General features: G+C 32.1%; 1 protein-coding gene across 1 annotated transcript in view; it reads right to left on the bottom strand.

Annotated features, from left to right (window-relative positions):
• LOC126890533 (intermembrane lipid transfer protein VPS13C-like) overlaps positions 1-27446 on the bottom strand; it is a 267141-nt gene that overhangs the window by 106282 nt on the left and 133413 nt on the right. The window contains exons 18-20 of the mRNA XM_050659537.1: positions 23692-23923; positions 16579-16867; positions 5890-7202 (exon numbers count right to left, since the gene is read on the bottom strand). Of these exons, the coding sequence (XP_050515494.1) occupies positions 5890-7202; positions 16579-16867; positions 23692-23923 (1834 nt within the window). The remainder of the gene's footprint in view (positions 1-5889; positions 7203-16578; positions 16868-23691; positions 23924-27446) is intronic.

A 27446-nucleotide genomic window follows, 5' to 3' on the forward strand; every position in this document is an offset into this window, starting at 1 on the left:
GCAAACCAAACAAACATTCGGTATCTTAGTCCACATGATCAAAAGAAATCGCATTTGATGAACCTATGTTCAATTTTTTACATGCAAAAAATTATATTGTATTTTTCGCTGTGTCATTACATAATTTCGACCCCACTTTCAAATAATTGTTTTAAGCCAACCCTAAATAATAATTCCTACCTTCTGCCCTGTTCCCAATCCGTTAGATATACAGACAATTTTGAACTGCAAACGGAAGATCCTCTCTCTTAACTATTGATCGCCACAGTCAACAGAAGATGTTGACCCTACAAGAAAACACACGATTCTCACCTTCTCAGTGGTAGCCACTAGCTGCCGCGTGGTGAAAAGTACCGCGAATCTATTTTGTGTTGACCTTCATAGGCAACAGACGTACGATAAATTTCTTTCCTGCCTTGTGTCAGAGTGAAAGGACGCAAATCTCTCTGCTTTCTCTTCTTGAAGAAAGAAATGTCCCAAGCCCGGATAAAGGAGGAAGGGGGAGGAGTAACAACCTCGTTAAAAAACCAGGGTTCATCTGGCCCGGATGATAGCACCCTGTAGGGGCCCCTGCCTAGGGTACAGGCGAAGCTGCTGCCTTGTAGTTAGATGCTGAACCATCAAAGGCTAGAGGAAGAAAACCTTGACAACAAATCACCCGGTCCTCCAGGTTGGGGGTTGAGGCATTGGGCTAACTCCTCAATACTCAGAAAAATGTAGAAATGTTAAAAAGCCAAATCTACAGCCTCGGAACGGATGGAATAAAACACGACGACTTAAGCTACGAAAATGGATCAAGAATATAGGAACATGGAACGTACAGGGTCTCTCTACAAAAATCAATGAAGTAATGCATGAAACAAAGAAGCTCAATATGGACATAGTGGTGTTAACAGAAACCAAGAAAAAAGGTACAGGGTCAGAAAACTTAGGACATTACGACCATTTCTATAGCGGCATATCAAAAGAAAAAAGAGCACAACAAGGAGTCTCAATAATTATTCGTAAAAGCTTAAGAAGATATATCACCACTTGGGAAGCCATAGATGAAAGACTAATTAAAATAAACCTGAATATACATGGTCATAAACTAACAATAATAGGTGTATATGCAGTTAACGACGATGCACTGGTTAACAAGAAAGAAGAATTCTACGAGAAACTAAACCGAGAAATAACATCGATAGGATATACGAGGGAATTAATCTTGCTTGGAGATTTTAATGGCAGGGTCGGAAACAAACAACACTGTAAAATAGTTGGTCCTTACGGAGAAAACATAACAAATGACAATGGGACCAGACTCATCACAATATGCGAACAGAACCAGCTCCGTATTACAAATGGATTCTATCAACATCGAGAAGTACATAAATACACCTGGGGACAGAGAACAAGGAATCTAAAATCTATAATAGATTACTTGATTGTACGCCAAAGATCAAATCTTAAAATCTACGACGTAAGAGCTTATAGAGGTGCAGTTTGTGGAAGCGATCACCACTTCTTAAAAGCAAAAATAATGTTTTTAAGAAGATGCCAGAAGGAACAACCAGTAGTTCGCTCAGAGATGGCAGAAGATGTAAGATATAATCTTATAAGCCTCGAACAAGATAGTGTAAAAATATTGTATCAAAACAGACTGAACGAGAAGCTTGAAAACATAAATTTCAATAACATCGAAGACCACTACAATTACATTAAAGAAAGTATTCACTCTGCAGCAAAAGAAGCCCTTGGATATTACGAAAAGAAAAACAAAAAAACTCCATACTGGTGGGATGAAGAAATAGACACAGCGATAAAACAAAAGAAACAAAAGTATGAACACTATTTAAGTGCAAAAACAGATACCAATTGGTCTAATTACAAAAACCATCAAGCAAAGGTAAGACAAATGATAAGACAGAAAAAAAAAATTAATCCTGGGATCAAAACTGCCAAAAAATAAATACATATATAGGAGGAACCAGAAGTACAGAAAGCTGGAAACTTATTAAATCTCTTAGGACCAACGACAAGAAAAAAGATTTAATCTCACCAATTTCGTTAGAAACATGGGACATGTACTTCAGTAAACTGTTGCAAGAAGATCGAAGAGAATTCAAAATAAAAGAAAATAACCAAAACATACGCGTCGAAGCATCTCCTATAAGAATCACGAAAAAGGAAGTAAAGGATATCTGTACTTCACTCAAAAACAAAAAAGCACCCGGACCTGGCAATATACCCTCAGAACTAATAAAATATGGAACTGAAAAACTATATGAACACCTGACAATACTCTTTCAAAACTGCATAAACAAAGTAGAGGTTCCAGCTGAATTTAAAACCTCTACCATTTCAACTTTACATAAAAAAGGAAACAAACAAAACTGCGACAATTACCGTGGAATAGCAGTTACTAGTACCATTAGTAAAATCTATGGGAAAATGATCAAAAATAGAATAGAAAGAGAATACACTGATATGGAGGCAGAAGAACAGGCGGGTTTTAGAGCTGGTAGATCGACCATAGACCACCTTTTTTGTATCACTCAACTTATAGAAAAAAAGGTTGCTGTAGATCAAGAAGTCCACTTTTTGTTTGTTGATCTAAAAAAGGCCTACGATAGCATCCCCCAAAACAAGTTATGGAACACTCTAAGACAAACGAACATCAACTCAAATCTCATAAGAGCAGTGGAAAAACTATATGATAACGCCAACGCCAAAGTTAAAATAGGAACGAATGTGTCCAAAGGTTTTGTAGTAGACAAAGGACTGAAGCAGGGATGCTGCCTATCGCCGACACTTTTCAAAATATATCTGGAAAAAGCATTAAAACTTTGGAAGCGGAAGTGCAGCGGCATGGGTATACAATTAAATAATAACAACCTGTACACTTTATGTTTTGCTGATGATCAAATTGTGATTGCCAACGATTATGACGATCTGGAATACATGACTCGGAAATTAATCGAAGAGTACAAAAAATGGGGATTAGAAGTTAACATAGAGAAAACAATGTACATGAACATCGGTGGCAACGAACAGAATCTAGTTTTAAACGACGGACAACACATTAAGTACAACAATAAATATTCTTATTTAGGAGTAGAAATCACGGACGACGGCAAATCAGATCAGGCTATAAAAAAACGAAACACTCAAGGTAGAAGGGCCATATCTCAACTAAATAGTATTATTTGGGATCAACATATATCCAAAAAAAAAATAAACATCGAATATACAACACTATTATAAAGAGCATAGTAATGTATGGAAGTGACGTGTGGCAGTTAAAGACAACTACTGAAAGAACACTACAAGCCACGGAGATGGACTACTGGAGACGTGCCGCAGGAAAATCAAAACTCGAAAGAATTAATAACGAACGTATACGAGAGATTATGGGAGTCACACATACGATTGTCGAAGATATAAGAGTACAACAACTAAAGTGGTCTGGACATGTGCAGAGAATGCCAGAACACCGTCTGCCAAAACAGATTCTAGATTGGTCACCACATGGTAAGAGAAAAAGAGGCCGACCCAGAAAGAGCTGGAGAGAAGGAATAGACAGAGAGATCCGAGAGAGAGGTTTAGACGAAGACCTTTGGGAAGATAGAGATGCATGGAGATTGGGCATCGAAAGACGTCGGAGGACGTTTTAAACCGATTATATATATATATATATATATATATATATATATATATATATAAGAAAGAAATGTGCAAATAAATCTCTCTGGGATACCGCTTCCCGTAAAAATTCGCGAATCCGCTAAAGATAATACTGTGAAAAAATAGCGCTAATCCGTTACAGACAAAAACTGAAGACCTGCTATGCGATATCTGACTACCGCAACTGAAGACCTGCTATGCGATAACCTAAATCTACTTATCTGAATACCGAGAGTGTATGTAACAGTGATTTTGATAAGATTTTTTTATAAACTTAATTAGATATTGCTTGTATAACATAATAACTTTTCTTAATTTCTTTGAACCGCACCCATACAGTCCATAACTCTGAAATTATTTTACTAATTGTGCTGAATATGTACATATTGTACGAGTACATGTAATTAGGTATGTATAAGTACATATTGTGATACTTCGAGAGTCCAATTTTGTATATATGTCTCTAGTACAATTATTGTATAATGCATAAAATATCGATTTAAACTTAATTTTACCGCCTAACTTATATATTTTTTTGTTAAATTTGTATTTAGTGGGTGTCAATGAACCCACGCAACTTTTAGTAAACTTAGAACTAGAGTATTATACATAGTTTCAAAAGTTATGCATCACCTAAAATTATGCTCATTTTCATAGTTGATTTTTTCATGAACAGGTTAACGGATTCTTCTAATTTTTTTTATATTATTTCAGATTTTTCTTTGGTATTTGCACAGTTGGGCAAAGGTTTACTCAATTTTTTTTTTGTACTTATACCGGGTGGAAGAAAATAAGTGTTTTTCTTATGTTAAGTTTGAGACACCCCGTAGGGAGGACAAAGTACAAGTGTGAGTATGCATCGAAATCATATCTTATGTTTTGTGATCATAGTATTATGTTTTGTGAACATTTTGATTTTTGAATTTCCTTGATATCTTTAGAAATAAAGAAAATAGACGGTTTTATTCTTTAACATATACATAAAAGACATAAATAATATTAACTAGCGGGTTTTATTGGTTGAATTTGTCTATCGTTAATTAAGTTTCATGTCAGCTAACATATTTTAATATTTCAACAATTTTTAAAAAATTTTGGACCCTGTTGGGGGGAATTCCCCCCACTGGTTCTCTCGAAAAATTGTAGCAAATCGTAATTGCAACAATTTCAGTCCTTACACTTTTTGTCGAAAAGTTGAAAATGGCGGAGATATTGAACAAAAACCATTGCTATAAAATCAATCAGGTCTTACCCTCGCGCCTTTACCGCATACGTACCACCTTAAATATTGATTTTTTATAAAAAAAATGAAAGAAATCAAAATTGCACAAAATTTAATTTTCTTCATTTTTGTATAGGTTCAAATTTGTTGTAAAACTAATAATAAACGAGATAATTCAATAAATCAATAATTATGCTCTAACTGTCACTAGCTTTTCCCCATAACTCGGAAAATATCGACCGGGCGAAAAAATTATACTAAATGAAATTATGGAAAATCACATTTTCAACAATTTCAGTTTCTACACTTTTTGTCACAAAGTAGAAAATGGTGGAGATATTGAGCAAAAACAGTTCTCGTTTAAAATCAAGATGGCGGCTAACGCAACAGTCAAATTCAGTCGAGATTTTAAATTTATACTACTATTGACCCCCCCTAAACATTAGAAGAATAAAATTTTGGGCAGCTCGTAATGCAAGGTCAAATGCTATTCCGACTGGGCTAACTTAGTAAATACCAATGAAAAATCTAAAATAATAAAAAAATAGCGGCATCCTTAATCTGTTCACGAAAAAATCCACTATGAAAATAAGCAAAATTTTATATGATGCATAACTTTTAAAACTATGTTTACAAAAAGTTGAGAGATCGTTGTTACGTTTTTGTGATGTTAATCCACTTCTTAAATCTTATAAAAAACCATTACAAGAAAATATTTACTTTGAAATGTCATCGTTCGGTCCAAACGGTTTATCTAAGTGACTGTATATAAAAAATATACCATTTTTATTAAAAAAGCATCTAAGTAAGTAGGTATACCACTAAAACATCACCTCACATTTCACATTTATTGTGGTCATATCAGTTTGACCCTGACCCTGTCTTTAAACTAAAGCACTAGTTCTCATATGTATTATTTCTGATATTAAATAGACTAGAACTATTTGCAGACATTTATTCATGTACATTTCCAACAAAATGTAATATTGTTTCCAACTCACCTGTAAATAAATCCGAAATAGCAGCAGCTAATCTCTCCATTGCTCCATCCTCATTCTCCGAATCGGAATCATCGAGAAACGTAGAAAGACTAGTCTTAACTCTTCTGTTATTTCCGTTGTACGTGGGGTTTAACGGCTCTAAATACATCATATCATCCCCTGAATCCTCGTCTTCAGTTGTTGTAACAGACCGACTATTCTTTTTGGTGACAGGTTTTGATTTTGGCCTATATTCCGTGTCATCTAGCATGGGCATAGACTTATCTTGGAATACTTTTATAACAACCTCCCAGGGCTTGTATTCTTTTTCATCCACTACAATGGGTTCTATAACCGGTTCCCAACTTTGTATATTTTCATTAAAGTAATTGGCTTGCAAAGTTAACTCACAAGTGCAATTTAGAAGAGAGGACCAATCATACAATGTTAGCTCAATTGTAGTTTTGGTAAGAAAAACCTGAACTTGTTCCAGCTCAAAGATTACTACAATTTCAAATTTGGGTACTAGCAGAATTTCGTGAATAAAAATAGTATTATCGGTTTTCAGATTGTCCAGGGTATTACAAGTTGTCACGAATTCTGTTAATTTTTTTGGTTCCCAAAGGTCTTCTACGTCTGGAGTTTTAACTGGCTTAGTTTTTTCTATTTTAGGTACTTCGGTTTCAGGTACTTTGAAATGTTCAACGATATCGTTTAAAATATCGTTGAAGGAATGCACTACTTCACTGCAAAGCTTTAGATAAATAGAAGATATCGCCATTGTGATCTTCTCTCCTGTTTCTGCACAAGACTTGCAAAGCTCGATATCACATTGTCGTAGGATTACGTAAGGTTCTTCAGAGTATTCGTTAAGGTCAAAAAAGAGACTATGAAGTCCCGATAATGACATTACTAGGTTAAGCCTATTTGCGTGTCTTGAATAGTCTATTAATATTTCACTTTTAGTAATAAAATATCTCTTCTTATTCGACGTTGTCTCAACAAGAAATATAATCTCTGGTTTATTTACTCTAATGGATAAGGTAAGGCTCGTTGCATAACTTTTATTTGCTACTGTGTGATATACTTCGGCTTCATAACCAGGATTGACGATACCTACGTCAACGCTTTCTTTGGGAAGGCACTCGATTAGGAAAAGGGCTAACTTTTCGGAGAAGGGTATGGAGAAACTGAGACTGAGCCTGCCTATTATTACGTCTGCGGATTTGTCTCCCGTTTTGTTTTGATGAAAAGTTACATCTATTATTGGCGGTTTATTTACTGTTATATTGCAATTGTTGTTTTTATTGTCATCCGCTGGTGACTGTAGAATTCTGAAACAAACAACCATAATAATAAAAGATACATACAGGATGTTTGGTAAAAAATGGGCTATATCGATTTAAGCTAATTTACCTTATAGCCCAGTAAATGAACGGTAAATTTGGCGATACCGTGTAATTTTCAGGGGCCGTTCCGAATTGCATGAAAATTTGGATTTAGGTTCTATTTACCCTCCACTTCAAAGTTGAAATTGTGCCGTTGGTTGCTTTTATTTGGGGGGTGACAGTCACCCCTTCTCGTGGGTGAAAAAACATACGTTTAAGATAAGACCGGGAATGCATAAATTGACTGATTTTAAGCAACTTTTGTTCTATAGAGTTTTTTACGTAAGTCAATACTTTTCGAGTTATTTGCCATTGGAAATGTTGATTTTTCGACAAAAAAACTACGTTTTCAGACGGTTTTTTGCAAATAACTCAAAAATTAAATATTTTATCGAAAAAAACATTCTTAGCAAAAGTGTAGCTTATAAAAAACTCAAAAAAAAATGGTGTATCAGTAAAGTCTATCAATCAAATAAAAACAAAGTTGTAGCTCCTCATGAAAAATACGTTCTTATTCGTCTAATTCCAAATCGAATATTTCAAGGTGAAATCACCGAAAAATTAAGCACTTTTCGGGAAAAACCCATTTAAACTTTTTTAAAGTGTTTATAAAAAGCTTTGTTTTAATTGTTAACAAAAGTTTTAGCATTAAAAATAAGCGTGTTACGCTTAAAATAAAGTTGGCTCTCTTTTTTTTTGTACAAGATCATGAAAATCTCGCCGTGTTTAGCTCCCCAAATGAAATTAATCGCTACCGCTTTACAAACAATTTACTTACCTATCTATTTTTTATATGATCTGTCAGTCTCACCGGTTTAAAGTGTTTATTTTTGAAAGGGTTATAATTGAGAAAGCTTGAATGGGTCACTAATCAGTGTATGCAAATTTTGAACAGCCATATATTAACCAATTTTTGTCTTACGGAGAAACAAAATAAACTAGCATATTTATAATAGCCAAACCTACATTTTTACTGTTTAAGATTTTTCTTAACACTAATACTTTTTAAGTTATTTTTAAAAAATTAAATTTTTCAAAAATTTTTAGAAATTTTTTTTTTATATAAAACCAAATGTTTTCAAAAATAAGCACTTCAAACCAATCAAACTTACAGATCATATAAACAATACACATACAGTTAAAATTGATGGTAAAGCCAAACGATTAATTTCATTTAGGGTGCTAAATAGAGGGAGGTTTCCACAATTCTTTTTACCAAAAAAAGGGGCCAACTTTTTTTCAGTGTAACTCGTTTATTTTTGATGCTGTAAACTTTTGTAAAAAACAAATAATAAGCTTTTTTTCGATAATTTAAAAATGTTAATAAGGTTTTCCCGAAAAATGCTTCTTTCTTCGGTGATTTCGCGTTGAATTATTGATTTGTAATTAGACGAATAAGAACGTATTTTTCATGAGCTACAACTTTGCTTCTACTCAATTTGTAGACTTTACTGGTACATCATTTTTTTTCGTTTTTTATAGGCTACACTTTTGCTGAAAATATTTTTTTTGATAAAATATTTACTTTTTCAGTTATTTGGGAAAAACTGTCTGAAAACGTAGTTTTTTTGTCGAAAAATCAACATTTTAAATCGCGAATAACTCGAAAAGTATTGACTTACGTAAAAAACTTTATAGAACAAAAGGTGCTTAAAATAAGTCAATTTATCCATTTCCGGCCTCATTTTAAACACGCGTTTTTCACCCACCGAGAAGGGGTAAATGTCACCCCCAAGTAAAAGCAACCAACGGGACAAATTCAACTTTGAAGTGGAGGGTAAGTAGAACCTAAATCCGAATTTTTATGCAATTCGGAGTTGCCCCTGGAAAATACACTCCAAAACGGTCATTTATTGGGCTATTAGTACGAAAGTTTATAATAACCGAAATACGTACTACCCAACCTACCCCGCGAACATGCATTGCTTAATCCGCGAGCAGTCGCGCCGTTAGATAAAATCTAACATTTTCTCCTTTTTCGCGATAACTTGATGAAAATTTTTGCAATTTTAAAAAAAATTCGTAAGTGCCTCGAGGAAGGGTGTAGTAATGCGTAGGTATTTTCTTCTTCTTCTTCTTTTTGTGGAATTTATGGCTTTGGGGAGAGCCAATTAGCTTTAATAATTGTTAGAGATAATATTTCTAACATAGCAAGTAAATAAAAATACTATAAAATAAAAATTTGTTGTAAATTCGTATATAAATTCGTATTGTGAGATAAAATCTAACACGCGACTGTTCACGTTACAGAAGTGAGCGCGACTGCTCCCGGGTTAGGGAATATAACAAAATAATGGACAGTCGCCAGCATCTAGTCCACAACGACATCCCCGATATTCTTGGAAACCGTCTCCGATCCAGGTTACCTCCTCTAAAATCTGCTCAAGCGCTGCAGCAATCCAATTTTGACTTAAATACCCGATGGAGAGAAGATCGAGAAAGTAAGACAGATCCGCATTACCATAGTCTATCGGACATCATAGAAAGACCTGGCGAATTTGAACGTCCCCATAAGATTTAGGCACTGGGCAGCCCTTAATCGAATTAGAACAAACTGTGAAGGATGTGCCGACTCCCTCTACAGATGGGGTAAACTTCCCTCGCCTTCTTGTGACTGCGGCGCTGCAAGACAGACGATCAGAGACATAGTTCAGGACTGCCCACGCACAGCATACACAGTAGGCCGGGCCGAAAAAATGTTTTTCTACTTTTTCTATACGGCTAGTTGCCAAAAGTTGTGACTAGTATTTATATAATGCCATACCAAATTTGGGCCGGTTTAAAAAATAATTAACCGGGCCCCTGGCCCTTAAATTTTTTTTTTGGGTCAAAATTTTTTTTTCAAATTCTTGTACAAGGCTAGTGGCTAAAATTTGGAACTACTATTTATAATCCTGTATAAAATTTGGGCCGGTTTAAAAAGTAATTAACCTTAAAGAATTTTTATTTTGTTAAAAAATGCTAGGGGCTATTAAAAAAGCTTGTGTTGTCATATTCTATTGTTAAGCGAGAGAAAGATAATACAGTCGACAGGAAAAAATACTTAAGCTTTTAAATGCCGTTTTAGAAGATCTAAACTAAATTTTCAAAGATAATACAACGCTGGTCATCGACAAAAATAAAATTCGGAGAGGAGTTACGGAAAACAGACGGCAACTTTAGCGCGAGAATAAAAATTTATACAAGAAGGGCTATACTGTGATGAAAGAAAATATCAAACCATGGTCTTCGGAAACGCGAGACGAATTATGAAAACCGAAGACCATAATTGCTTTAATCGAAGGACCCGGTAATTTATATTTTGGGTACTTAGATCTTAGCCAGTCTCGTGTCATAGATATTGTCGAAGGAATATCTATTATTATTTACAAAGCCATAATATAGATCTAAGTAGTTTAAGTGTTATGGGATGTGATGGTACAAATGTCAATACGGCTGGAAGGTGGGATCATTGGAATTATAGAAAGGCGAGTGCATAAACCATTACAGTGGAATGTATGCCCGTTGCACGCTATTGAACTTGCCTTGCGATATTTGCTGCAAAAACTAGATGCCCGCACAAAAGGTCCCTATTCATATTCTGAGCTGATTGGATCCCCTCTTCCCAATTGCGAAAAAATGCCTGTTATTAAATTTAACCCCATAGAACCTATCCTGCCTCTTGTAACCGAAAATGATCTAAGTCCAGATCAAATTTATTCAAACTATATAATTATATAGTTTTCTCCAATTATTATAATAATAATAATTTGAGATGGAATATGTTCTCAAAGTTTGGCAGAGAGAAGTCCAGAGAAGATGGCACAAACACGTTGGTTCACGACAGCGAACCGCATTCTAAGGCCGCACATCAAAGAAACATGAAACGTAAATTACGTTTCATGGAAATAAACGACTCCTAAACAAATATATGTCCGGCCATTTATTAAACTCTCCGAAAATAAAAATGTGTCATGAGCATGAATCACACTCGTTTCATTGGTAGGCGGGCTTTGAGATTTGTTTAGCAGTGTTTTCTTTTCATGAAACAGGTTTTTCGTTTCATGTTTCATGTTTTTCGCTTCATGTTTCTTTGGTGTGCGGCTTGGCTTAGAGTTTATGTAGCTACAACTGATCCTTGTGAAATCTTAAAGATTTTAGCTGAGTTTGTATTACAAGACAAGTATATTCTCGTATGAGATTTGAGATAAAATCTCAGCCAAGATTAAAATATGGTGCCAGGCATCTATGGAAATTAATACAGGCCTCGAGAAATTTTCCGAGTAATGTCTCATCAATTATCAATAAAGTTATTCAAGACAATGCTTAATTTGCACACCCGGAAGTCATTCAAATTTTTATGTTAACAGATTCACGTTAACGTATTAGAGAGGTTGCTGTCAGAAAAATTTTAAAATATAGGAAGGCTGGTATAAAAATTGCGTTTTCATAGTATCCCAAATCCCTAAATCAATTTCGATGCAGAAGAATCTCATAGTGGGCGGGTGGAACTCGCCATGCAGCTACCTCATCATGATGAGTTCTGGGTTAAATAAATAATAATATACAAAATAATGTTAAATATGTCCATAATAGTTCAATGTAACAACCTTTCGTGCCGAATATTGATTCAAGCAAAGAGCTGCACAGTTCACAGCGCAAAAATAGTAAATAAATATGAATTGTTTACCCCTCTTTTATATTTTTAGTCCTGGGGGCTGGTTAAATTTTTTTAAATCATGATGAAAATTTTATAATGAGATAGTGGCATCGATATTAATATTTTGGACACTAGCCCGCCCCAAAAATAAAGCAAAAAAAATTATTTATCTTTAGGCCCCCGGGGGCTCGGTCAAAAATATTTTAATTCGGCCTATGTTTGGTACACAGTATTAGGACTACCATACACAACTTTTTTTACTAGCCCGTTTAAAATTTCCCAAAAAAATGTTTTTTCCCTTTTTCGGCCCGGCCTAATACACAGGCGACCCTATAGACTTTGTAATGGCAACTGAAGGGTCAATCGAATATATAAAAAAAGAATGTGTGTGTACTTTGTACGCACTTAAGAAGTTATACTTCTATTATATGATTTCAACGAAATAAATATACTTTATAGAGTTTATTTTAATTTTATTTAAATACTAAGCTAATTTTAATGCTTACCACTTTCAAAAAAAAAAAGAATAGGAATGGTCCGGATTTGAACTCAAGACCTCTCGATCTCTAGCCGAATGCTATATCAATCATGCTACGAGGTCTGTGTTTGTATCGTCTCGAAAATAATGACAATTATCACGATAACAAACAGATGAAGTGAAGTATGTATAATACATAAATATAAATGTTTTAACAGTACTTATATTAGTCCTCAGGAAGACAAATCCAAAGATACAAATACTATAATAAATATATTTACTAAAAACACTAATATATTCTTTTCACACCTTTTTTTGCACTGATCCATTTATACATAACTTGAAAGATTTAGCAACTAAACGCCATACACTCTGTGTGCGCATGAGCGCAGAATAATGAAAATTCACTACCGATCGCACCTAAAGAAATATAACTTCAAAAAACTGGACATCTGTTTGTGATGCATTGTATAATGCATAAATCTAAATAATTACCTATTCTGTGATGTGGACCATACGCTAAATAAATAAATACCGAAATACAGGGTGTCAAAGTTAAACTTTTATTTTATTTATTTTTGATTATTTCCTGACAGGAATGGGATAAACACGGGTACGGGATAAATACGGGTAATCTAAATTTCCCACCAAAAATTATATATTACCCAGAGGGCGCCACATACCAGCGCTCATTTAATACGTTCAATTTTTTTTATCCCCCACTCTACATAATTTTGAGATCAAAACTTTTATTCCACAATAATATTTCTTAAAAAAAAAGGTATAGTAAATACATTCATCTCTTTAAACGCATTTTAAATCTACGATGCAAAATTCAATTTTTTACATTTCACTGTAGTTACTAAAAATAATTTGACATATCCTTGTTTAGGTACTGTACAACCTACTAAATTATGTTCTATTTAATATTTCAAAGATACTCCCCACCCACCCTCATATGGTAGAGAGGAAGAGTCGTATTTGTTGACATTAGATAGATTTCTGAAAAAATATTACAACCTTTTTATTGCTTTGTTCATTTAGCAGTGTATTTCTCGAGATATTAGACCATTTTCATAATTTTCTTAAGATATCAGGATAAATCATATTTTCCAATTATAGCGCCATCTATCAAAAATTCAAAAGAACTTTCGATTAAAAGTTTTTATTTTCTCATGGAAAATACAAACCTGCAATAAAAAATGGGGGTTCCCGTTTAAGATTTTAAAGTTTCCTCCCGTCTGCCAACACTTGATTTTTGAAAAATATTAAAAACATCTTTTTAGCTTTTTGATTCAATGTAAATTTCGTTTTTTTGGCACACCCGGTATAGTTATTAGTATAAAGAAATTAACACGTTACATTATTGTGAGAATATAAAAAGGAGATAATGTTGTCGAGATCGCATTTTATTCAAGACCAAAACGGTTAATTGTTTATATAGTCTGGGCTGATTATCGGAGAATAGGCCATTTTTGGGAAAAGTTATTTACCAGCAATTTTATTGCTGGAATCGAATTATAAGATCCTATATATTAATAATATAGGTACGCAAAGTCCTCAGATAGTGTGCTACTTTTTTTATAAACAAAATGGCGCCCGAAAATCGTGTTTTTTTCAATTATTGCTCTATAACTCCGAAGATTTTAACTTTACAACAAAAACACTCAAATAAAATTCACCGTGATTAAATTCTGCATAGAGACGAGTTTTTACCGATCTGCTCCGACAAAAATTTTCCTGGGAAAATGCGGGTTTTCCCAACAAAATCTTTAATTTTCAAATAAAGTTTTAGATAAGTAATTATCTACCAATAATTAAATAATTTGGTGACTTAAAACCCTTCTTGGTTTAGATTATAGTTCCAGAAGCTGGTGAAAATTAAACGAATATTTTAGCAACAATTCAATTGTTAATTAATAATTTACGGTCGCAATAATAACCAAAATAATTATGATACACTGATCAAATTTTGAAATCTTATAAAGATGAGATGCCTATTTAATATTTTGTCGACAAAATATTATTTTTTTATTTTTTTGCATAATCTTTAAATGTTTAAAAAAATATTTATAAACAAATTAACGTTTCTCAGAAAGTTTTTATTTTATTATAATTTTAAAAAATAGCTAAAATGCGCATTTCAAATATATTGAAAATGAATGCTTTAAACCTTTTTTGCAACCATTTGCAAAAAAGTTATGAAACAGCAAAGTAAACATACGATTTTTACGGTGTTTATAATTTTTTTTTAATTCTTTCAAAGCGTAGAAGTGAGTTTAAAGTACAAGCTAATTATTTACAAAAAAATAACGATTATCAGTTTAATGGTTATATTTTAATTAAAGATTATAAATATATTTTTTTGTAATTTACACGCGCCAAAGTAGAGTAATACAGTACTGTAGCTAAAATTTTCACTCGGAGCGACGATCGGCCGCGCGACGTACACTTTTAATAAATAATGTATGCTGCGTGTCAGTCGCTTCGAGTGAACATTTTAGCTCCGACTCTGTATCAGGCCTACTTTTGCGCTAAAAATTACAAAAAAAGTATTTTTAATCTTTGACTAAAATATAACCATTGCACTAATTTTTGACATTCTTTGTGAGTAATTAGATTGTACCATAGACTCACTTTTAAGCTTTGAAACAATTAAAACAAATTATAAACAACGAAGAAAACGTATATTTACTTTGCTGTTTCATAACTTTTTTGCAAATGGTTGGAAATTTTTTTAAAGCATTCATTTTCAAGACCTATGAAATACGCATTTTAAGTATTTTTTAAAATTAGAGTATAATAAACAATGTCTGAGAAATGTTAATTTGTTTATAACAATTTTTTTTAAACATTTAAAGATTATGCAAAAAAATGAAAAAATTATATTTTGTCGACAAAATATTAAATAGGCATCACACCTTTATAATCTTTCTAAATTTGAACAATGTATCATGTATATTTTGGTTGTTATTGCGACTGTAAATTGTTAATTAACAATTGAATTGTTGCTAAAATATTCGTTTCATTTTCACCGGCTTCTGAATTTATAATCTATACCAAGAAAGCTTTTATTTCACCAAGCTATATAATTATTGATAAATAATTACTGGCCCAAAAAAATTATTTGAAAATTCGAGATTTTGTTGGAAAACCCACATTTTCCGAGGAAAATTTTCGTCGGAGCAAATCGGGAAAAACATGTCTCTATGTAGAATTAAATTGTGGTGAATTTTTATTTGAGTGTTTTTGGTGTAAATTTAAAATCTTCGGAGTTATAGAGCAATAATTGAAAAAAGTACGATTTGTCGGCGCCATTTTGTTTATAAAAAAAGTAGCACACTATCTGCGAACTTTGCATACCTATATTAATAATAAATAGGATCTTATAATTTGATTCCAGCAATAAAATTGCTGTTAAATAACCTTTCTTTGTACTTTACTAATTAGACCAGCGTATTATAACTATTCTTTTTCAAAATTTAAAGATTATGCAAAAAAAGAAAAATTTATATTTTGTCGATAAAATATTAAATAAGCATCTCAACTTTATAATCTTTAAAAGTTTGATCAATGTATCATGATTATTTTGGTTATTATTGCGATCGTAATTTGTTAATTAACAATTGAATTGTTGCTAAAATATTGTTGCAATCTATACCAAGAAAGATTTGATGTCACTAAGTTATTTAATTATTGATTAATAATTACTTACCTAAAACTTTATTTGAAAATTAGAGTTTTTGTTAGGAAAACCCGCATTTTCCGAGGAAAATTTTCGTCGGAGCAAATCGTGAAAAACGTATCTCTATGCAGAATTTAATTGCGGTGAATTTTTATTTGGGTATTTTTGTTGTAAAGTTAAAATCTTCGAAGTTATAGAGCAATAATTGAAAAAATACGATTTGTCGACGCCATTTTGTTTATAAAAAAGTAGCACACTATCTGCGGACTTTGCATACCTATATTATTAATAGGTATATAGGATCTTATAATTCGATTCCAGCAATAAAATTGCTAATAAATAACTTTTCCATGAATTTTGCTAATTAGCCCAGAGTAATATGGAAAATGTTATTAAACTTGGCTTTGTTTCTAACGTTTTAGTCCTTTGGTTTAAAAATAAAAAGACTCCTCTGACTATTTAGATGAGCGAAAAAGTAACAATGGAAAATAAAATATCAATTAAGCAACTAAATACTTACATTTTATCTACTGCATTCGCTTCAGGGCCAATTTCTTCAATATACATTGAATCTACAGACAATTTTCCATCCAAACTTTTGTCATTGTATATTACAAAGGATATATCTATATCAAGAATTTCAAATGTACATAAACCGTGATTAAGATCTCTGATAGGGGAACTGAGTAGTTCTCCAGAATCAAAGAATAATATTATTTTTACTTCTTCTATGGTACATTTAGCTACTACATTCTTCTGCTTAGGTTCGCAGAAAAAGGCTTCGAGATTTCTAACAGCTTCATCAACACCTACAATTAAAGTCTTAATAAATTTAGAAGTAAATGAGACAAGGTGTATTGTTACATGCCTCCACAAATATTTTTTCTTTAAGTATATATTATTATTCATTTTTTTATATTTTGTTTAATTAACAAAGATACTTATAAAAGACTAGTAATTTTACCCAGTAATTTTACTTATAAAAGACGTCGCCATGCGACGGGTGATACCTACAATCAATATTGCCCCCTACAGTCACTGCACTCATTTTTTACTTTCTCTTATTTTTGTATCTCCCTACAATTTTTCTGAGTTCCTTTATTTTTTTCTGACCCCTTCTATTTTTTTCTGACTCCTTATTTTTTTCTGGCACCCTCCAATTTCTTGTGACCTCCTTATTTTTTTGTTACTCCCCCTAATTTTTCCTGACTCCCTCTATTTTTTCTGGCTCCTTCTAATTGTTCTGCCACCCTCTAATTTATTTTTATTATAATATATAGATATATATTTACAATAAATAACGGCGCGTGGCACTTGCGACAGAAGTGACTACTTCCTATAGCGCATTATATTTTATACTATGTAGTGGGTTAATAAAATTGTATGTCTCCTTATTACCGAAGGATTCTTGCCCTATCATGCTATCTTCAACAAAACCAGCTTCGTACCACCTTTCATTTGAGGAATTTGTGAGGAATCTCTTTTCTTGTATTGGATATATGACATTTCTCAAGCATTAAATCATATTCATTGTAAATAGTTGGTACATAGGGATATTAAACTGTCCAATGTTATGGTAGGTACATGGCAACTATTTAGAGTTAGCCGATTTTGGCAATTTGTTTAATCTAACGTGTTAAATATAATACATAGTTTATTCATTATTTACGTTTTCATTATTATCATTTAGTATTTATGTTTAATTACTTAATTTTGTATTGTAAAAATAAAACTACTCTTTTGTGACGAATAAAAGAAGATTACTTATTTTATTTTACTTTAGTCTATTTTATTCACCATCATTTTATGTTTATTCATTATCATTATTATTTTGGGTAGCGATAAGAAGTATTCGCTTTAAAAATTATAGGCCAGCGGCACACCCCTAATTTGAGGCTTAGGAATCGGAAAAGCGACCATGATAGGTGAATGGCAAATTTTAGTCATTATTTATATTTTCGAGATCGGTGAATTCGAATATGAAGTTTATTTTTATCTAGAATTGGTGGAACATGTTCAAAAATCAAATTTTATTCAAAAATGCGAAAAATAAATTTTGATGATTTTTCATATTTACCTCGCTGTATCTTTGGTCGCTGTAAATATTTCCTTTTGAAAATTTTATTGTATCATCCTTCGAGTATTAAGATGACAACGAGATTTGTCCAGAATGTTTACACAAATTAAAAGAGGGTTTGTTAATTTTTAAACATTTTGTCGTCAGATTTCGTTAGTTTCATGTTTACTTAAAAAAGTTGATTAATAAACTTTTTAGTTTATAATTTTAACTAACACAGCAATAAAATACAATTCATGAAGAAGTTTTCTGGAAAATTTCAAGTCAAAATATGTAACAAGAAAAAAGTTATGTGACTTTATAGACGAGTGGCACTCTTCCAAAAAAACGATTATTTCCCGAGATACTGACCACAGTGTGGTGAATGGTTAATTTTGATCTTAATTTATGTTTTTAATAATGCTGAAAACGAAAATAAGGTTTATTTTGAATTTTGGGTGGAGGAACATTGTCAAAATTGCAATTTTACCATAAAAATAAAAAAAAATTAAATCACGTTTTTCTTAAAATTAAAAGTTGCATTATTTTTTTATATAAAACGTTTTATTCTTTGTACCCTATATTTTAACATAAACTTGATTAAAAAGCTAAATTACAAATTTTGCCACTCCACTTTTGCGATTAAACTTTGAAATTTAGGAATCTGCACCTTTCACTGTAAACAATTCATAACTTTTACTATAATGAGACAGAAAGATTGAAAAAGGTACCGCTGTCTTCAGAAAGGTAAGAGGTATATACTTCAAAATTTTTAGAAGAAAATATTACAACAAAACAGAGTTATTAAACAAAAAAATTGTGATTTCATTTTTTTTTTAATTTTTAGGGTAAAATTACGATTTTGCCACTATTCCCCCACGTAAAATTCAAAATAAACCTAATTTTCGTTTTCACTACCATCAAAAATATAAAGTATGACCAAAATTAGCCATTCACGACACCGTGGTCATCACACCACTCAGTATCTCGAGAAATAAGCGTTCTTTGTGGTGTGCCGCTCGTCTATAAAGTCACTTACCTTTTTTCATATTGCCTATTTTGACTTAAAATTTTCCAGAAAACTTCTTCATGAATTATTTTTAATTGCTGTCTTGGTTAAAATTATTATAAGCTAAAAAGTTTGTCACTGAAATTTTTGAAGTAAACATGTAACTAACGAAATCTGACGACAAAATGTTTAAAAATTAACGACTCCTTTTAATTTATATAAACATTTCTGTACAAAGCTCGTTGTTATCTAAACATTTCAAAGATGACACAGTAAAAATTTCAAGAGGAAATATTTACAGCGAGCAAAGATACAGCGAGGTAAGTTGAAAAATCATCAAAATTGATTTTTCGCATTTTTGCATAAAATTTGATTTTTAGACATGTTCCACCAATTCTAGATAAAAATAAACTTTATATTCAGATTCAGCGACCTCGAAAACATAAAGAACCACCAAAATTGGTCATTCACCTTAAAGTTGATTTTCGTTGTCGGTATAACGTAATTTTAGGGCTTGCTGCCGCTCGCCTATTAGGTTTTGGCTATGTCAAATATGAACTCAATGTGGAAGATATACATTGGTTATTTATTTAATTTTAATTTGGTTGATTTTTTAATCATTTATATAATTAAAAATAATAAAAGATAACAAGTTAGGGATTTAAAAAATAAAAAACTTCTCTCTGGCAGGGACTCGAAATCATCCTCGGTCATTGTAAAAAATAAATAGACGCGAAGATAGCCGCAGTTTTAGTGACGTCAATCTAAAGGAATTTATTATAACTGTTTATTATAACATTATTTTTAGTATTTTCTTTAATTTCATCACATTCTCTCACTTTTAAACCTTTCTTGGACTTCCAAAAACGTTTTAAAATCGAAATTAATGTTTTATATCGACAAATGTCCTGGACACACTGCACGACTTGTCGCATTAGGCTTTTTATACTAAAGAACTTATTGACAAAGCGAGTTTTGTTGTAGACTGAATTCGCTCTATCGAGATTCACTTTGACACTAACGTTAGTAATTTCTTTTTTGGGAAGTTCAGTTGTCAGAAGTGACTGGAAATTACTACATAACTAACGCACCTGCTCATAGCCAATATTATTAATAGTAAACAGACATAAAAATAACATAAACCTTACACCAATCAATAATTATTTATTTACACCATTATAATGTATTGATAACAAATAGTACATTCTTTTACCGTTCTTGCGGTAAATTTAAAAGAACCGCTTGGATTGAGATAAAATTTGGCATACACATAGCTAACATGTCAAAGAAAAAAGTGATATTGTGCCGATGTGTGCTTTTACCCTGGGGGTGACTTTCATCCCTTCTTGGGGGTGAAAAAATATATGTCTAAAATAAGTCCGCAAATAGATAAACTGACTAATTTTAAGTAACTTTTGTTCTATAGAGTTTTTTCGCCAAGTCAACACTTTTCGAGTTATTTGCGAGTGAATATGTTCATTTTTCAACAAAATAACCAGGTTTTTAGACGGTTTTTCGCAAATAACTCAAAAGGTAAGTATTTTATCGAAAAAAACGTTCTTAGCAAAAGATAGCCTGTGAAATAATAAAAAAAGAACGGTGTACACTTGAGGTCTCTGGACCTCGTACAACCAGAGTTATAACCAATGAAAAATAGGTTCATATTTGTCAAATTTCAAATTGGCTATTTAAACGTGAAATATACAAAAAATGAAGCACTTTTTGGGAAAACCGATTTTAACTTTTTTAAAGTGTTTAAAAAAATCTTTATTTCTGTTTTTATAAAAAGTTTCTGAAGTTAAATTTAAGCAAGTTACGCTCAAAATAAAGTTGTTCCCTTTTGTTTTGCCAAGAAAAAAAATCAGGAAGATCACCCCCTAATTAGCAACCTAAACGAAATTAATCGTTACCGCTCCACAAATTATTTTACTTATGTTGTGTTTATATGATATGTAAGTTTCATTGACGCAAATTGCTTATTTTTGAAAACATTTGGTTTTAAAATAAAATTTTTAAAATTTTTAATTTTGAAAAATATACTTTTTTTCAAAATTACTTAAAAATTGTTAGAGATACCAAAAATCTCAAAAAACAAAAATGTCAGTATTGCTTTTCTGAATATCTTGTATTTAGTTGTTTCCTGTAAGACAAAAATTGATTAAGATTTGGTGTTTCTAAATTTGCATACACTCGTGATCAGTGACTCGTTCAAGCCCTTTTAACTACAGCTCTTGCAAAAATAAGGACTTTAAACCGATGAAACTTACAGATCATATAAACAATACATACACCAGTAAAGAAACTTGTGAAGTGGTAACGATTAAGTTCATCTGATACACTAATTAGGTGGTGATTTTCCCGATTTTTTACCAAAAAAAAGGGACTAACTTTATTTTGAGCGTAACTTGTTTACTTTTGATGCTAGAAATTTTTTTTTATAAAAGAAAAATAAAGCCTTTTTTAAACACTAAATAATTTGTAACGAGTTTTCCCCAAAAAGTGCTTAATTTTTTGGTTATTTCACGTTAAAGTATTCCATTTACAATTGAACGAATATGAACCTATTTTTCATTAGCTGTAACTCTGCTTTTACCAGGTATAGAGGCCTAAAATATACACAATTTTTTACGGGCTATATTTTTGCTAAAAATACTTTTTCCGACAAAATACTTACTTTTTGAGTTATTTGCGCAAAACTGTCTAAAAGCGCGGTTATTTTGTTGAAAAATGAACACATTTACTCGCAAATAACTCGAAAAGTATTGAATTAATGAAAAAACTCTATAAATCAAAAGTTACTTAAAATTAGTCAATTTATCCATTTCCGGACTTACTTTGGACGTATATTTTTTCACCCTCCAGAAGGGGTGAAGGCCATCCCCAGGGCAAAAGCACACATCGGCACAATATCACTTTTTTTCTTTGACTTGTTAGCTATGTGTATACTAAATTTCATGTCAATCCAAGCGGTTCTTTAAAATTTAGAGGTTTTGCAATATTTTACCGTTAAAGAACGTACTAAAATGACAAAATTATTTATTGTAGAAAATAAAAATATTTTGTAGAAATAAACTCCACAAAATTTTATGAGATTAATAGACACTCCCACTATTTCTAATAATTATTCTTTTTTTAATGAAAGATTAAGTTGATTTTAGCAGTTAATAGTGTGAGGTAGGAATTTTTATGTTGTATGTTTCCTATTCCGAATGTGTCAAAGTGAATTTCGGTAGAGCGAATTCAGTATAATTAGAGCTGCATTCCCGGGAAATTTTACTGAATTCCCGGGACATATTTCCCGGGAATTCAGTAAAAAATAGAAATCCCCTATTCCCGGGAATTTTTACAGATTTCCCGGGATTTTAAAATATTTTATTTTAAATTATGAGCGGAGATATTACTAACTCACAATGAATAAATGATTCTGATACAATTATTATCTCTGCTTAATAATCATTTTAAATCATTCCACTTAAAATATTTATTTTTCAATTATATTTTAACCCGGGAGCTGTCGCGCTCACTTCTGTCACGTAAGTAGTCGCGCTCACTTCTGTCACGTAAGTAGTCGCGCTCACTTCTGTCACGTAAGTAGTCGCGCTCACTTCTGTCACGTAAGTAGTCGCGCGTAGAGAAAAAATCTCAGAATACGAATTTAAATGCGAATTTAAAAGAAATTTCTGTTGTATAATATTTTTATTAACTTGTTACGTTAAAAATATCTATTTTTAACAATTTTAAACCTAATTGGTTCCCACCAAAGCCGTAAATTTCACAAAAAAAAAATAAAAAAACAACTTAAAATTTTTTTAAAAAAATTCCCACGCATTACTACAGTCTTCCTCGAGGCACTTATGAGTGAAAAGTTATGTTACAAAATTTTTCTTCAAGTTATCAAGGAAGAGGATAAAATGTTAGGTTTTTTGGCGCGACTGCTCCCGGGTTAAACCTTCCAATTTTGGGGTAAAATCAGAATATATCACATCCGTCAGCATTAACATTCTTTTGAATGTTACCATTCTCTCATTTAAAACCATTCTCTTTGAATTAAAATTATGTTTATGAAGAATTAGTACATAGGAAATTTAATACGGTATCAGATTAGTGCAATTCAGCTGACCTGAAGTTTAAAAAATTACTCACTTCACTAAAAAGCATCAGACCTACATCAACAGAAAGTGCGCTTTCAATTTCAGCAAATTTCTGTACAAAAAAAGAGCCAGCCTGAAAGATCAAACACTCAACAATTTATGTTTTTTTAAAACATATTTCAATAATAAAAACAACGAAAATTCAGATTACACAAATTTATAATTTTTCTATTTTTACAATTTTCTTTAAAATTTTTAATTTTCTTTTAAATTTTTGAATTTTTCTAAACGTTATTAATTTGTAATCAAATTATTTATACTAATTGCATTGAAAAATTAGTACAACAACAATTTCTTCTTTTTATTTTTAAATTTCCCGATTCCCGGGAATTCTCGGGAAATCCAAATTACTAACTCTCGATTCCCGGGAAATCAAAAGGGGCCGGGAAAATGGAGCTCTAAGTACAATAGCATTACCTAATCCTAAAGCATCCGTTGGGGATTTCACTGGAGTTGGGAAAAGGTCCAAAATTTTTCCTTCTCCTATATTGTCAGTGTAAATTGACATTATGGTTATTAGATCTTTTTGGCCTAAGGTAATCTGGATAGCATCTATAATACTGTCGATATCCCATGTACTCTGTGGGGCTTTTGAATTGGTGTTTCTTTTGATATCCATATTAAGACTCATGGGTTCAATAAGAGTTTCCTGAAAAAGTACCAAAGGTTGAAAATCACAATTTCATAATGTTCTTTACACAATACTATAATATTAATATGTAATAAAACATAATATCAAAATTTTGTTATCAAACGTCAAAATATACAACAATAACAGAACAAGAGGCAAAGAGAAGCTAAACACACCTACTTTGCTGGAAAATGCGAAGAAATAGAAGAATTACCAAAACAAAAAAATTCGATAACTTCAACTCCATAAGAATGTTTAAGAATTAGCTGGGGTAGCAAAACAAAAAAACTCAAGCCTACAACTATTGGACAAACAAGGAAACATTTTAGTGGAGAGGGAACAAAAATTAAGAATATGGAAAGAAGATATAGAGAAATTATTCCATGGCCAGAGACTGGAAAATATAATATAGGAAGATAATCAGAGTAAAGACGAGGGCACCGAAATAACAAAGTCAGAAGTTATTCATGCAGTAAAGTCCATAAAAAATAATAAAGTTGGTGGCCCAGATAAAATACCAAGTGAATTGCTAAAACTGACCAATAAAAAAATATAGATCTTTTAGTCCAAATATTTAACACAATATATTCTACAGGAATTATTCCACGTGAAATGCTGACATCAATATTTATTTGTTTACCAAAGAAAGTAAATTACAATGTCACATACCATAAGAACCCTGTTAAAAATCATCTACAGTCCCTGGCCAAATTGTTAGACGCATTATAAGATTTTATAAGCAATGTTAATTATGAGATGACACTAAATAGGTTTTTGTATGTACCAGACTATTAGCATTCATAGACCCAAGAGCAGCATTTGACACGATAGAAAGACAAAAATATAGGGGAATGCTTGAGGAAAATAAATGTACCAAACAGATTGATAAAAATTATAGAAAGTACTTACAAAGAGGTAAAATGATGAGTACAAATAGCAGGGCAACGATCAGAAAAATTTAATTCTAATAGAGGTATTACACAAGGAGATAGTCTCAGCCCTTTTCTATTCATAATCGTAATGAATGAATTAATAGAAAAACTAGAGCAACAACCAACCAACTACAGACAATAATAGGATACCATATATTACAACCGGTAACAATAGAGTCCTTAATGTATGCGGACGACATAGTACTAATAGCAGATTCCGAGAACAAAATGCAGAAACTAATGAATATATGGGTAGAGGAAATAGAAGAGCTAAAAATGGAAATAAACGAGGAAAAAGGTAAGATAATGATAATCAACGGCAAAGAAGATAACGAAATAAAGATAAAATGCAAAAACTCAGAACTGGAAATAGTTACAACTTACGAATACCTGGGAAGTATCATTACTAACGACGAAAAAATAGACTGGGAAATAACAAATTGAGCCAAGAAATCAAACAAGTTATACTATGCCTTAGCCCTAATACTGGGGAAAAGAGAACTTGCAAAAGAGACAAAAATAAACATATATAACACAATAGTGATACCGACTGTGCTCTACGCAAGTGAAAACTGGACAATTCTGGATAAACATAAGAGCAGAATAAATGCAATGGAGATGAGACATTTAAGAAGGATAGTTGGAAAGACAAAATGGGATAGATTAAGCAACGAGACTATTAGGAGAATGGCCAACCAAGAACAAATAATGAATAAACTAAAAAAGAGACAAATAAATTGGTATGGGCATTTGATGAGAATGCAACCCAACAGAATTACGAGAAGAGTCCACGAAGCAAGGAACATTGCAAAAAGAAAAAGAGGCAGACCAAGAAAAAATGGATACAGCAAATAGTAGAGGCGGGAAAAGTTAAAGGAAAATCACTCGAGGAATTAAAAATAATGGCGGAAAACAGAAAAGAATGAAAGAGATGGGGGAATGTAAATTAAAATAGCGATCCCAAATCCGGCACCCTGATAGGGTACAAGGAAGGGTAGAAAGAAAGAAGAAAGAAAGAAAGTATGTACCAGACACAATGTATGTATGTATGTTGTTTCGTTGTCCATTTAATTGTCTATATTTTATCACAAAGAAAACATATTTATTAATGAACCAATTGACTCTTAAAAGAAAACAGAAATAACGACAATTAAATGTTAATATTTTGGTTGAGCCACCTTTGGCCGCTATTAGAGCTTTAATTCTGCGCGGCATACTATCAATGGAAACCTGAACTCTCTCCTGCGCAGAATTAAAGCTCTAATAGCGGCTAAAGGTGGCTCAACCAAAATATTAACATTAAATTGTCGTTATTTCTGTTTTCTCTTAAGAGTCAATTGGTTCATTAATAATGTTTTATTTGTGATAAAATATAGACAATTAAATGGACAACCAAACAACATACATTGTATCTTGTACATGCAAAAAACCTATTTAGTATCACCTCATAATCAACATTTTTTATAAAATCTTATAGTGCGTCTAATAATTTGGTCAGGGACTGTATAATGATGGGTATTAGTGATTTCCAGTTTAGATTTCGGAATGAAGTGGGCACAAGGGACGCACTATTTTCGTTTAACGTGCTGACCCAAAGATGCTTGGATGTTAACTGAGATATTTATGTATGCTTTATAGACTACAACAAAGCATGCGATAAGGTAAAACATGACCATCTTATAGAATTATGTACTTAAAAACAAGAATCTGGATGTGAGGGATGTAGCATTGATATCAAATGTGAAGATTGGAAGAGAAGTGTCAGAAGAACTGGAGAGGGGTCAGGCGAGGTTGCATACTGTCGCCGTTATTGTTTAATGCTTATTCTGAAGAAATCATACAAGAAGCTTTGGTAAACGAGACAGTAGGTATATAACTGAATGGAAGTTTAATTAATAACATTAGGTATGCCGAAGATACAGTCTTAATAGTCGATAACTTGGAACACTTAGAAAGAATAATGAACAAAATATTAAGATATAATGGAGAATACGGACCCTCTCTTAACATAAAAAAACCAAATAATTAAAAGGCATATTTAATTTTAAAGAGAAAATCATTAAAGATAGAATGGAGAAACAGCTGCGGACTGCAGAAGAACAGGGGTTCTTCATGCTCGTCTTAGTCGCCAATTCTAGAAGATGATCACCACTGAGTTAAAGTAAGGATAGCCAAGTTTCAATTATTGTTTTCTACTGGAATTTTCGGATCTGCCAGGAATGACTATTGAATTCTTAACGTCTCGTGGGTCTAGACTGGACTAATAAAAAACAACCTAACCAAACAAGTAAGGAGAACAAAAAGCAGCTTCAGTCATGCAGAAACTATGTTGTTTAATCCCATTACATAATATACTCCCAAATATGAAGAGAAATACTCAAAATTAGTTAATAAAACCACGACAAAGCACAGCAAGGACCGAAAAAGGAGAAGCGAGCAAGTAGACATAGAGCAAAGGACTCTTTTATATGAAATCTACCGATCTACAGAGTCTTCTTGTCTTACTCCTTTGTTCGTTCAGAACGATTTTGATTTGTCTTCAAATACTGCCATTTGTCTTGAATATACAGTGTGTAACAAAAAGGCAGTTCTTAAACTATATCACCTAT

Source organism: Diabrotica virgifera, chromosome 8, assembly GCF_917563875.1.
Source record: "Diabrotica virgifera virgifera chromosome 8, PGI_DIABVI_V3a".
In the NCBI taxonomy this organism is placed as follows: Eukaryota; Metazoa; Arthropoda; class Insecta; order Coleoptera; family Chrysomelidae; genus Diabrotica; species Diabrotica virgifera.